At 31.1% G+C, this 13,843-nt stretch overlaps 2 protein-coding genes across 2 annotated transcripts; both read right to left on the reverse strand.

Moving 5' to 3' along the window:
- Nucleotides 1-983: 983 nt before the first annotated feature.
- LOC143196293 (putative ATP-dependent RNA helicase DDX43) lies at nucleotides 984-3,944 on the reverse strand. The gene is made up of 9 exons (XM_076403957.1): nucleotides 3,914-3,944; nucleotides 3,438-3,605; nucleotides 3,132-3,378; nucleotides 2,861-2,985; nucleotides 2,441-2,810; nucleotides 2,281-2,390; nucleotides 1,700-2,222; nucleotides 1,287-1,449; nucleotides 984-1,233 (listed from the first exon to the last, which is right to left on the reverse strand). The coding sequence occupies exons 1-9, from the start codon at nucleotides 3,942-3,944 to the stop codon at nucleotides 1,129-1,131; spliced, it is 1,842 nt and encodes a 613-aa protein (XP_076260072.1). The 3' UTR covers nucleotides 984-1,128.
- A 2,992-nt stretch (nucleotides 3,945-6,936) lies between these two features.
- Nucleotides 6,937-9,683, reverse strand: LOC143196294 (putative ATP-dependent RNA helicase DDX43). The gene is made up of 9 exons (XM_076403958.1): nucleotides 9,662-9,683; nucleotides 9,186-9,353; nucleotides 8,880-9,126; nucleotides 8,609-8,733; nucleotides 8,189-8,558; nucleotides 8,029-8,138; nucleotides 7,448-7,970; nucleotides 7,095-7,257; nucleotides 6,937-7,041 (listed from the first exon to the last, which is right to left on the reverse strand). The coding sequence occupies exons 1-9, from the start codon at nucleotides 9,681-9,683 to the stop codon at nucleotides 6,937-6,939; spliced, it is 1,833 nt and encodes a 610-aa protein (XP_076260073.1).
- Between the last annotated feature and the right edge of the window lie 4,160 nt (nucleotides 9,684-13,843).

Here is a 13,843-nt window from a genome sequence, read left to right on the forward strand (position 1 = left end):
ATAGGCATAACATACCCAGAAATCTCCAAGCCACCTTTATTACAAACGGCATCAATACTTTTTTCAATTACCTGTATGGAATCGATGTACAATATTCTATTTGATCCAAGTTATCTCATGTTTAATTTAATTTTAGAAAGACCAGACTATCTTATCTCTATAACCTTTACGTTATATTTTATTTGAATGTTATTATATTTTGAACCATATATTTTACATGTTATTAATTTATATGTTCATATTTCTTCATATAACATATATAACAATGCACCACTTTAATTTCAAATTTTTAATATTCATTTATATTTTATTTCATTTTATATATTTATTTCTTATTGTTTCATTTATGCAGTTTGTGTTTGTATCGTATATGTATTGTTTTTGTGCACTAAGCATAATTCAAAATATATATCAAAGTCCTAATTAAATAAATATACATTTAAAGTCGTTAAATAACATTCATTGAAGCGACTGTATTGTTAAAAAATGCATGTAAATTCTTCGTACTGTTATAAATGCTCCGTGGTTCGGCCGAAACACCCAAATTTATGGCGAATTGGGCGTTCCAACAGTCCGGTCTTCATAAAAGATTCCCAAGAAAAAACTGTGCTTTCTGAGAATCAACTATATAAGTTTACACTTATGTAACAGGCGCTCAGATAAAAATCAAGGCGAAAAGAACATAAGGTCCATTTATTTCTGGTTTCTTCGCTAATAAAATGATCTTATGTCTTGGGTTCTTACAACATGAGTAAAATGATAAATCTTCATTGCCACTCCCAAAACAACCAAGAATATAACTACAGTTCAGTTCGTAATTTCTATCTAGGTAACGAAAATACGAATGAATAATCTTAAATTAACTCGCCCAGGAGTTACATTTGAGACTGGTAATTCATATTAAATTATTTATTTTCATTCAGTTACAAAAAATGTCAACTAAAATTATGGCACTTTTAAAATAGAGGTCAAAAAAGACTATGTTATATGTCATGCTTTTATTTCTAATTTTATTGAACAAAATAATTTGGAATTTAAAATCAAATAAATTCAACAAAAAATCAACTAAATCACAATGCTACAAAATATTATAATAAAGAAAATTTTAAGAAAGATTCTTGTTGTAGATTACCAGCTAGGTTCATTCCGGAACCCCCTCTTTGGATTTTGACTCCTCCTATCCTGTCGGGATGCAAATCTTTCTGACATATCGTATAACTCCTTGGGCACATACTAAGAAGAAACAAAATTATATAACAGAATAACACTGAATTAAAAGAAAATACCTGTTCGGCTTCTTCTAAAATTTTGATAAGTTCACTGGCATTTGCCCAATTTTCCCTGGTAAAGTAACTGATGGACTCTCCGGTTTTGCCGGCTCTACCAGTTCTTCCAACGCGATGGACATATTCCTCGATATTTTTAGGGAAATCGTAATTAATAACGTGCCTGTTGGAAAATTCAATATAAAGATTAATATCTATTTCAGTACATATATTATTTCAGTAATGAGTAAATTTATGATGTAGAAGTCGTTCGACTTTTACCAGAAGAATTAAAAATTAAGGAATTTTTTTTCAGTCAGATATATACAAATCCAGTATTGCTACTTGTCATACTAAAGAAAATAAAATAATTATAAAAAAGAAGGTGGTTAAGGTAATTAAGTACAATAAAAACTTGAAAACTAAATACTTACGTAACGTCATCAATATCTAATCCTCTTGACGCCACATCCGTAGCAATTAAAATTTTCGCGGTTCCATCCATTATGTCGGCTATCGCCTGTTCCCGATCGCACTGTTCCTTGTTGCTGTGGATCGAAGCACTCGGAAGACGTTTCATAATGCATTCGACCGAAAGATAATCGGTTTTAGCTTTGGTGCTACAGAAAACTATGACTTTATCATCCGGCCCCATATTCGCGATGAAATCGAAAAATGTCTTTTCTTTATCGTCCTCGTGTAAAACGTGTATTATTTGAGCAACACTATGGGTAGCGGTTAAGTCCAAGGACCCCACATAAACTTGTACAGGATCCTTTGTGTAGCTGACAGCTAATCGTCTGACTCCTGATGGCCAGGTTGCGCTAGTCATGACAGTTTGTCTATTCGGTCTGATACCATATAAAACCCTCCTAATTTGTGCTTCGAATCCCATGTCCAACATGCGATCAGCCTCATCTAATATCAGATATGTGATATTCTCTATATAAAGATCTCCTAAAAACGAATATGTATTAGCTGGAAATCAGGACTAGAATCAATTAGTTTCTGTTACCTGAATCAAATAAATCATTCATTCTTCCTGGTGTTGCGATGACAATATCTACACCTCTCTTTAATTCTGCAACCTGTTGTTTACGGTCACCGCCACCATATATGCAACAACTAAAAAAAGGATATATTTTATGTAGACACAAATAGCTTAAATAACTTACGAGTTAATGCCATGGTAGTTGTATTTTTTAATTTCTTTGTCAATTTGTAAAGCAAGTTCCCTTGTAGGAGCAACAACGAGAACAGCAGGTCCCTTTCTATCCTGTTTAGGTGTTAGTTGACCTTCAATATGTATGAAAGCCGGAAGTAAGAAAGCCAATGTTTTACCAGAACCTGTCTGTGCTATGCCAATCATATCCTCTCCGGACAGTAAAATTGGCCAGGCTTGACATTGAATAGGAGTAGGCTTCTCAAAGTTAGCTTTCTTAAGCTCACTTAATACATCGGGATATTTAAAAAATGCCTGCTCAAACGTTAACACAGGTTTTGGGATGGCAGCTGCATTTTCTGTGCTCAGCACTCTATCTACCACTATAAATTATTGATTAAAATTAATTTCACAACATAATAATGATACATACCTATATTATTTTTTTCTAGTCTAATGTCCTTTACATCTTTTTCAGTTAAAGCACTAACATCAGGGTGTTCTTCATAAAATGTTTTCCTTATTTTAGGAAAAGTTGCCCAATATTCCTCTTCTTGTCTTAACTAATTAAAAATAGCGTTATTAGAAAAATACATAAACTAAGATCATAAACTCCTATGAACTAATTATATACTCTCAAATTACTTACACATAACTCCAAATCAAAGAATTTAGCTTTTTCTGATGTTTTAATTGACGCAGACTCATTATTAGTAGACTCACTACTAGTCACCACAGGTTCTAAACTGAACTGAGATGATCCAGGTTGATTTCTCGTGTATGTTCTTTGCCTCTCTTGTGCTATTTCGTTTATGAGCTGCGTTGCTTTTCTAATGCTCTCAACCGATCCAAATATTTTGAGAAGAGTTTTGTCTTCATTAGTGTCTTTAGTCACATGGATATTAGCTCCAGATTCATATTGTAAATCAGAGATCTTTGATCCCCCTCTTCCTGTAAATAAAAAAAATCAAGTAAAGTATATATGAATTTATGTAAGGATGTATAAATACCTATAACCTTTCCTACAAATTTTGTAGGAATCCACATTTTTCCACCTCGAGTCCCCTTTTCTTCTGTGCGTCTACTTTTATAATTATTAAAAGGCTTTGTTTTAAATTGCGTCCTGGGCTTATTGCCATTGGAAATTGGGGAAACATTGACAGGCGCAACTGGCCAATCTGTAGATAAAATAAATACGTATATATTCAATACCAAATATTGATAAAATAAATAATAATTACAACGTACAAATTACACATTGGATAAAACAGGACTTACTTAGTTTTATTTTATTTTTATGTATTTTGTTCATCATTTATTTAATGATATTCACTGTTTTAAGATAAACTGTTATGACCAAATACATAACAAGGAAAAATACACAAAGGAAATACATATAAATTAAAGTTAGTATTCGGAAAAAAACATATTTACTGACAATTCTCACAGAAATTAAAATTAGTAAAAATGAAAAAGAATACATTACCATCTTCCCAATCGAAACTCATACTAGTCATATTACTCATAATAAACTGAAACACTTGATTTTCTTAAGAGCCGAACTGATACTATTTTTTTAATCCACTACTGGCAGAAGCAATGTTTCCAAAAACTCTGAGAAGAAAAACTAAAACATGGAATTTTATACCAAACTTTCTTAATGGCAAGTATCGGCAAGTTAAAGTGTTTTATTAACTAAAATACTAAACAAATAAATAAAATAAATAACCTGTAAATTAATTCTATATGATAATAAAAAATTGTTTTCTCATGTTTTATTACAAAAGGAACCTTTAAGCCTTCCGACCTCCCAGAGTTCTCAATAATTAAAATTTATTAGGATACCTGCAATTCACCTCTGTGTTTATATTACTGATTATTATTGTTCAATATTATCTTTTCCATGGCATATTTCGTTTTGAATAGATGATATATAGTCTATTCAAAATAGCAGTGAACTCAAATCAGCCCAATTTATGATGTCAATATGTCGCAATGTTGCCGAATTTAAATTTGAAGCTTAGTTAATTTTAGCTTTCATATATTATAACATTCTGATGCAAATAAGATGATGAAACTATATATAAAAAATGAATACAATACGTATTCTACTTGACATGTTGTTAAGTCATTATACGCAATGCATTACCAGTATTGTAGGTTCATAGAAATTCATTTATAGTTATTATATTATCAGTTTTATTTTAACTTAATTATATTAATTATGTAAAAGTAATATTGGTTAATTACTTCCAAAATTATTTTTAAAATAAAACAAAAAATATCACTTTTTATATTAGTGGGGATAATAAAATTATTTTATGTACAAAAATACTATTCATTTCTATTCATTATTATATATATATATATATATATATAAACAGCAATTTTATAAAACTAAGATTGATCTTTTTTTAACTTTCAAAAAGTAATATTATTATTTTATATCATAAGACATCAGAAATAAATTGTTCTGTTTAGTTATAAATACTTGGATGAGTACAATCCATTAACAAAAAAAATTTTGCAACTAATTCTAATTGAAAAAGATGGGAAGAAGTAAAAGCTTAATAACGGAATTAATTGTATACTTTTGAAGATGAGTAGAACAAGTTCTATTGATCTATGTTTATTCATAATGCCATTTTTCGTTAATTAACTTCGTAATGTTATGGTAATTGTTGGATGTCAGGCCAAGCTTGTTTCGAGGTATATATGAGATCTGAATTGTTCTAGATCAAGATTATGTATATCGAAGGGCATTTCATTGAAAATACTGATTATGTAATGAATTTTATGTAAAAAATGTAATTGGTCTTGTACGATCTTTTTACCAGTTGTAATAAAGATGACAGATACTCCAAACATTGAGTTAACAGCGTTATCTCATGAGACAATAACATGGGAAAGTATATGAGGAACAAAAATATACGTTTACTAGTATACCTGGCAGACTTTGTTGTTTTTAAACGTAATTTTTCACACAGAGTGATGTATATTTCAAGTTTAGCTTTAACTTTTAGTATAGATATGTGGAACTATGTAGAATTGTAAATAATAAATAAAATACAGTCGTAATAATAATTAAATTACAAACTCCTGTAATTACAGTAATTTCAATGGAGAAACTTCATGTATTTCCCCAAAAAAGTAGGTAATTTTATTTTATACCAGGTAATGTACAGATATTATAAAATTTACGTTCAAAAAGCAATTTCGTATCTTAAATGCATATAAAAATATTTTGTATATCTGTAGATATACATGTCTAATGAATATATCAATATTTTTCCAGATTAGGTGTTTATTACTGATGGTTAAATTACGGAATTATAAATGTACTTTCAGATACTTAATGCCATGAAGCAATTTGTATTTTAAGTGTATATTAAAATATTTTGTATACCTGCAGGCATATATACTAAAGCATTTAAATATAATATCATTACGCTGAGCTCGAGTCAAATAGTTCTAAAAGACTTACTTCTTTAAGAAGTTTAGATATTATAGTCCCTTTAAGAATAATTTAAATATTCGTTCTTTCGGGTAGACAAAAGAATTTTCGAGGAAAAGTACCTCTATATATATTTTTTTGTTTATTAAATGAAGCCATATTGTAATTAAAAAAACCTTTTGCATTCTTTGGAATAGATCAGTCTTTATCGAGTTTGTGTATTTATTGCCGATGGTTAAATTATGGAATAAAAACATCAAATTAATAGTAACTCGGTGAATAGTAATCGGATATTGATTCTCATTGATTAGTTCTTCCAGCAATAAACCTATAGTCCAAATATTGGACCTTTTAATGCAAAGGTTGTAACAGGTAATAAAACACAGCTATTCCGAATTTTTAGAGAAGCGAAATGTCATAAACATGTTACCCATTCTAATTTTATAGTAAAAATTATTAATTTAACGTTTCATTTGACGCTGTCAGCAAGGTGTGGTATAACAAAATAGTTCAGGTCAGTGGTCTTGTAGAAGTCAATTCTGTACCATGAAGTTATGATAGAAACTTGACGTCTCCAGCTTCACCTCACTTCCACCGTGGCTTTTTCTATCGTTTCCAACAAATAGATCCGTAACTGTCCATAGTCAAGATCATTCTAGTCCTAGCATCGTCAAGGGCCAGTTCTGTCATTCTTCATTTTAAACACTATATTTGGATAATACCAAGAGTATAACCACGGTTTAGTTCGTAATTTCTATGTAGCCAAAAATTTTAATTATTGTAGTTGTAATTAGGTAACGACAATACGAATTAATAATCTTAAATTAACTCGCCCAGAAGTGCATTTGAGACTGGTAATTCATATTAAATTATTTATTTTCATTCAGTACATACATGTTGACAAAAAATGTCAACTAAAATTATGGCACTTTTAAAATAGTAGTCAAAATAGACAATGTTATATCTCATGTTTTTATTAATAATTTTATAGTACAAAATAATTTCAAATTTTAAACTAAATAAACTCAAAATTGTTCCAAAATTTTTGTTGCAAATTATCGACGACACTCATGCCGGAACCCCCCCTTTGGATTTTGACTCCTCCTATCCTGTCGGGATGCAAATCTTTCTGACATATCGTATAACTCCTTGGGCACATACTAAGAAGAAACATAATTATATAACTGAATAACATTGAATTAAAAGCAAGTACCTGTTCGGCTTCTTCTAAAATTTTGACAAGTTCACTGGCATTTGCCCAATTTTCCCTGGTAAAGTAACTGATGGACTCTCCGGTTTTGCCGGCTCTGCCAGTTCTTCCAACGCGATGGACATATTCCTCGATATTTTTAGGGAAATCGTAATTAATAACGTGCCTGTTGGAAAATTCAATATTAATATTAATATCTATTTCAGTACATATATTATAGTATTTAAAATTAAGGAATTTTTTTTCAGTCAGATTTATACATATCCAGTATGCTACTTGTCATAATAAAGAATATGAAAAAATTAATAAAAAAGATGGTAATAAGCACAAAAAAAGCTTGAAAATTAAATACTTACGTAACGTCATCAATATCTAATCCTCTTGACGCCACATCCGTAGCAATTAAAATTTTCGCGGTTCCATCCATTATGTCCGCTATTGCCTGTTCCCGATCGCACTGTTCCTTGTTGCTGTGGATCGAAGCACTCGGAAGACGTTTCATAATGCATTCGACCGAGAGATAATCGGTCTTTCCTTTGGTGCTGCAGAAAACTATGACTTTATCATCCGGTCCCATATTCGCGATGAAATCGAAAAATGTCTTTTCTTTATCGTCCTCGTGTAAAATGTGTATTGTTTGAGCTACACTATGGGTAGCGGTTAAATTCAAGGACCCCACATAAACTTGTACAGGATCTTTTGTGTAGCTGACAGCTAATCGTCTGACTCCTGATGGCCAGGTTGCGCTAGTCATGACAGTTTGTCTATTCGGTCTGATACCATATAAAACCCTCCTAATTTGTGCTTCGAATCCCATGTCCAACATACGATCCGCCTCATCTAATATCAGATATGTGATATTCTCTATATAAAGATCTCCTAAAAAAGAATATGTATTAGCTGGAAATCAGGACTAGAATCAATTAGTTTTTGTTACCTGAATCAAATAAATCATTCATTCTTCCTGGTGTTGCGATGACAATATCTACACCTCTCTTTAATTCTGCAACCTGTTGTTTACGGTCACCGCCACCATATATGCAACAACTAAAAAAATGATATATTTCATGTAAACACAAATAGGTTAAATAACTTACGAGGTAATGCCATGGTAGTTGTATTTTTTAATTTCTTTGTCAATTTGTAAAGCAAGTTCCCTTGTAGGAGCAACAACGAGAACAGCAGGTCCCTTTCTATCCTGTTTAGGTGTTAGTTGACCTTCAATATGTATGAAAGCCGGTAGTAAGAAAGCCAATGTTTTACCAGAACCTGTCTGTGCTATGCCAATCATATCCTCTCCGGACAGTAAAATTGGCCAGGCTTGACATTGAATAGGAGTAGGCTTCTCAAAGTTGGCTTTCTTAAGCTCACTTAATACATCGGGATATTTAAAAAATGCCTGCTCAAACGTTAACACAGGTTTTGGGATGGCAGCTGCATTTTCTGTGCTCAACACTCTATCTACCACTATAAATTATTGATTAAAATTAATTTCACAACATTATAATGATACATACCTATATTATTTTTTTCTAGTCTAATGTCCTTTACATCTTTTTCAGTTAATGCACTAACATCAGGGTGTTCTTCATAAAATGTTTTCCTTATTTTAGGAAAAGTTGCCCAATATTCCTCTTCTTGTCTTAACTAATTAAAAATAGCGTTATTAGAAAAATACATAAACTAAGATCATAAACTCCTATGAACTAATTATATACTCTCAAATTACTTACACATAACTCCAAATCAAAGAATTTAGCTTTTTCTGATGTTTTAATTGACGCAGACTCATTATTAGTAGACTCACTACTAGTCACCACAGGTTCTAAACTGAACTGAGATGATCCAGGTTGATTTCTCGTGTATGTTCTTTGTCTCTCTTGTGCTATTTCGTTTATGAGCTGCGTTGCTTTTCTAATGCTCTCAACCGATCCAAATATTTTGAGAAGAGTTTTGTCTTCATTAGTGTCTTTAGTCACATGGATATTAGCTCCAGATTCATATTGTAAATCAGAGATCTTTGATCCCCCTCTTCCTGTAAATAAAAAAAATCAAGTAAAGTATATATGAATTTATGTAAGGATGTATAAATACCTATAACCTTTCCTACAAATTTTGTAGGAATCCACATTTTTTCACCTCGAGTCCCCTTTTCTTCTGTGCGTCTACTTTTATAATCATTAGAAGGCTTTGTTTTAAATTGCGTCCTGGGCTTATTGCCATTGGAAATTGGGGAAACATTGACAGGCGCAACTGGCCAATCTGTAGATAAAATAAATACGTATAAATTCAATACCAAATATTGATAAAATAAATAATAATTACAACGTACAAATTACACATTGGATAAAACACGACTTACTTAGTTTTATTTTATTTTTATGTATTTTGTTCATCATTTATTTAATTATATTCACTGTTTTAAGATAAACTGTTATGACTAAATACATAATAAGGAAAAATACACAAAGGAAATACATATAAATTAAAGTTAGTATTCGGAAAAAAACATATTTACTGACAATTCTTACAGAAATTAAAATTAGTAAAAATGAAAAAGAATACATTACCGTCTTCCCAATCGAAACTCATATTAGTCGTATTACTCATAATAAACTGAAACACTTGATTTTCTTAAGAGCCGAACTGATACTATTTTTTTAATCCACTACTGGCAGAAGCAATGTTTCCAAAAACTCTGAGAAGAAAAACTAAAACATGGAATTTTATACCAAACTTTCTTAATGGCAAGTATCGGCACGTTAAATTGTTTTATTAACTAAAATACTAAACAAATAAATAAAATAAATAACCTGTAAATTAATTCTATATGATAATAAAAAATTGTTTTCTCAAGTTTTATTACAAAAGGAACCTTTAAACCTTCCGACCTCCCAGAGTTCTCAATAATTAAAATTTATTAGGATACCTGCAATTCACCTCTGTGTTTGTATTATTGATTATTCTTGTTCAATATTATCTTTTCCATGGAATATTTCGTTTTGAATAGATTATATATAGTCTATTCAAAATAGCAGTGAACTCAAATCAACCCAATTTATGATGTCAATATGTCGCAATGTTGCCGAATTTAAATTTGAAGCTTAGTTTATTTTAGCTTTCATATATTATAACATTCTGATGCAAATAAGATGATGAAACATAAATGTTATAAAGTATCATTTATTTTAACATTAAAATGCAAAGTTCACTGCTATTTTGAATAGACTATATATAAAAAATGAATACAATACGTATTCTACTTGACATGTTGTTAAGTCATTATACGCAATGCATTACCAGTATTGTAGGTTCATAGAAATTCCTTTATAGTTATTATATTATCACTTTTATTTTAACTTAATTATATTAATTATGTAAAAGTAATATTGGTTAATTACTTCCAAAATTATTTTTAAAATAAAACATGGAATATCACTTTTTATATTAGTGGGGATAATATTATATATATTATATATATATATATATATATATATATATATATATATATATATATATATATATATATATATATATATATATATACTAGCTGACCCGACAGACTTCGTCCTGTCAAAAAAATTTGTAATGTGGCAGTTTTTGTGCCTACGTATTTTAAAAAATTCTCCTGAACAGAACCATCACCCTGGTGATAGGGCGTTGTGAATAAAAAATAATTAAATAAAACATATATAAGGATTTAAAAGTAAGTAATCGCTTTATTGTTAATCATGTGAATCATAATTATTATTATTATTATCATTGTAGTGCTTTGTGGTATACGATGATTTTTGTTTGATTACCTGGCGCATAGATAAACAAATCCGATGGTTTTCCAACACGGGAACAGGCAACATACAATTGACCATGTGAGAAACATGGGTTTTCTAGATTAATACCACAAACACTTAATGATTGCCCCTGGGACTTGTTTATAGTCATAGCAAAAGCAAGCCGCACTGGAAACTGTAGTCGTTTAAACTCAAATGGCACATCAGTCGGAATCATTGAGTTTTCAAATAATTGAGAATTCCTTTGAGTATAGTTGCTTCTATCACATTGTTTAGTAATTTTTTTATCGCTAACCGTGTACCGTTGCAAAGACGCGGTTGGTTGATATTTCGCAACATTATAACCACCGATCCAACCTTTAATTGAAGATTGTGAGGTGGCAATCCTGGCAAATCCAGCGAGTTTAAAAATTCCGGTGGATAGTTGACTACATCATCTTGATTAGTAGCCGAATCAACTGATTTATATATCCTCAATTCGCCTGTAATTTATTCTTGAATTTTGAAATTTAATTCATTTACATCTATGTTTTTTGCAGCCAGTATAGCTCGTTCGCTCAACCAATCATGGTTTCTGTAATTTTGAGAAACATCTGGAAACACCTCCTGAATAAGTTCATCTTTTGATCGAGTTAACTGACAAAAACTTTGAGGAAAGTTAATGCAGCCAGTCAACATGTTTATAGGAAATTTGCCATTACCAATGTCAATGAGTTGTTTAGAGAATATGTTTCCAGATTGGTCATTTTGCAACTCGACACGCATATTCTTGCTTAAATGAAGTACTTTGACATAGTTCCACAAATTGGAGGACTTTAGACATGCATTGAGTTCATCAGCTGGCGTTGATCGTGGAATCACTGGCAATGTTTGACGAAAATCTCCTGCTAATAAAATCATTGCACCACCAAATCGGTTATTATTGCTACGTAGATCTTTTAAGGTTCTGTCTAAAGCCTCCAAAGATTTTTTATGTGCCATCGTGCATTCATCCCAAACAATCAATTTACATTGCTGCAAAACCTTTGCCATAGCAGAGTTCTTCGAAACGTTGCAGGTGGGAGTTTCATTGCTTTGCATATTTAATGGCAATTTTAGAGCTGAATGGGCTGTTCGACCACCTTCAAGCAAAGTTGCTGCGATTCCCGACGAAGCGAGTGCAAGTGCAATTTTATTTTGTAAGCGAATTGTTGCTAATATTAATGAAATCAAAAAAGTTTTTCCTGTACCACCAGGTGCATCTAAGAAGTAAATCCCTCCACTTTCATCATTTGTTACTTTCATAAGAGTTTCAAATACATACTTCTGTTGTTCATTTAACAGTGGAAGATTTGTTTGAATTAATTCTTTCAAAGCGTTGAGATCATACAGTCTTTCTCGATGCAACTCTTGGTTAAAAGCGTCATGCATTGGACGATTGGGCGCGGTCAGGCCTAATTGAATTAATAGTTTGTTTGACATTATCAAGCACATGTCCTCAATTGAAATCAATGCTTCATTGTAAATTTCTTCACTGATTTGTATATTTGGATTTCCCATTCTATTCCGTATTTGATACAAAATATCATCACACATATAATCTTTGTACTTGATCCACAAATCAATTGAGTTTGATGGGAAGCATGTAGATATGATTATAGAAAACAATGTTCGTATTTGATGAGCGTGTGATGATATTACAGCATCATTGAGAGTTTGATCCCAATGAGCGTCATTTTCAAGCAATTGCAAACGTTGACAGGCTTCTCTGTAAGATCCACACAATTCACCATCAACAGTTCGTAACTGTTGGAATGATGTTGGGCCACGTACATTGACTAATAGCAGTCGTAAATAAAAACATTCATCATTGCCTGGATGTACTGAATAAATCCGGCCAATCGCATCGGTGAAATATACATCTGTATATCCTGGAACTGGTTTTCCTTGTTTCCGTCGTATAAATCTCCTTGAGGATTGATTCCAGGTATAATATTTTGGCATTTCAGAATATAGCAATGTTTGTGCGAAATCATCGTTTTGGCATGTCTCAAAAAAACTGGTTAATGTAGTAGATGGTGGCTGAGCAGCTCTTTTTACTGCGTTCTGTGCTGTAAAATACACTCTTTGTCCATTTTCTAAATGCACAGCTAAGTGAACAACAGAAGGGTGTCTCTCATGAATAGGAAAAGAAAATATTCGCCAAACTGCTTCATTACTACTGACATAGCGGCCCATTTGGTATTGGGTAAATTCATCATTAGAATTCCCTGCACCAATTCCAATCACAGCCATATCACTCCCTTTGGTTACATATTTGCAAATGTATTTAATCGATTTCACTGAATGGCAGGGATATTCCTAGTCCCATTATTACAACTAAAATAATAACCTTGTTCAATTGCAATGGGAGTTCTTGGAGGACGATAATAAATTATAGTTCATTTGGCTAGTTTTTTTTGCTTCATAACATTTTCTGTTTTTACATTCCTATCTGGCGATGTTCTTCTTTTCCCTGACGATTATGAATAAGTAAATTGAACTATATTTTTTACATTGTTTTTAATTTATATCTGCTTTTATACTATAATTTTTATAATTTGTTTATATGTATATTTCTTCATATAACATATATAACAATGCACCACTTTAATTTCAAATTTTTAATATTCATTTATATTTTATTTCATTTTATATATTTATTTGTTATTGTTTCATTTATACAATTTGTGTTTGTATCGTATATGTATTGTTATTGTGCACTAAGCATAATTTAAAATATATATCAAAGTCCTAATTAAATAAATATACATTTAAAGTCGTTAAATAACATTCATTGAAGCGACTGTATTGTTAAAAAATGCATGTAAATTCTTCGTACTGTTATAAAAGCTCCGTAGTTCGGCCGAAACACCCAAATTCATGGCGAATTGGGTGTTCCAACAGTCCGGTCTTCATAAAAGATTCCCAAGAAAACGCTGC

Source organism: Rhynchophorus ferrugineus, unplaced genomic scaffold, assembly GCF_030347505.1.
Source record: "Rhynchophorus ferrugineus isolate W39M unplaced genomic scaffold, kcgeb_rfMv2 rfM4, whole genome shotgun sequence".
NCBI lineage: Eukaryota > Metazoa > Arthropoda > Insecta > Coleoptera > Curculionidae > Rhynchophorus > Rhynchophorus ferrugineus.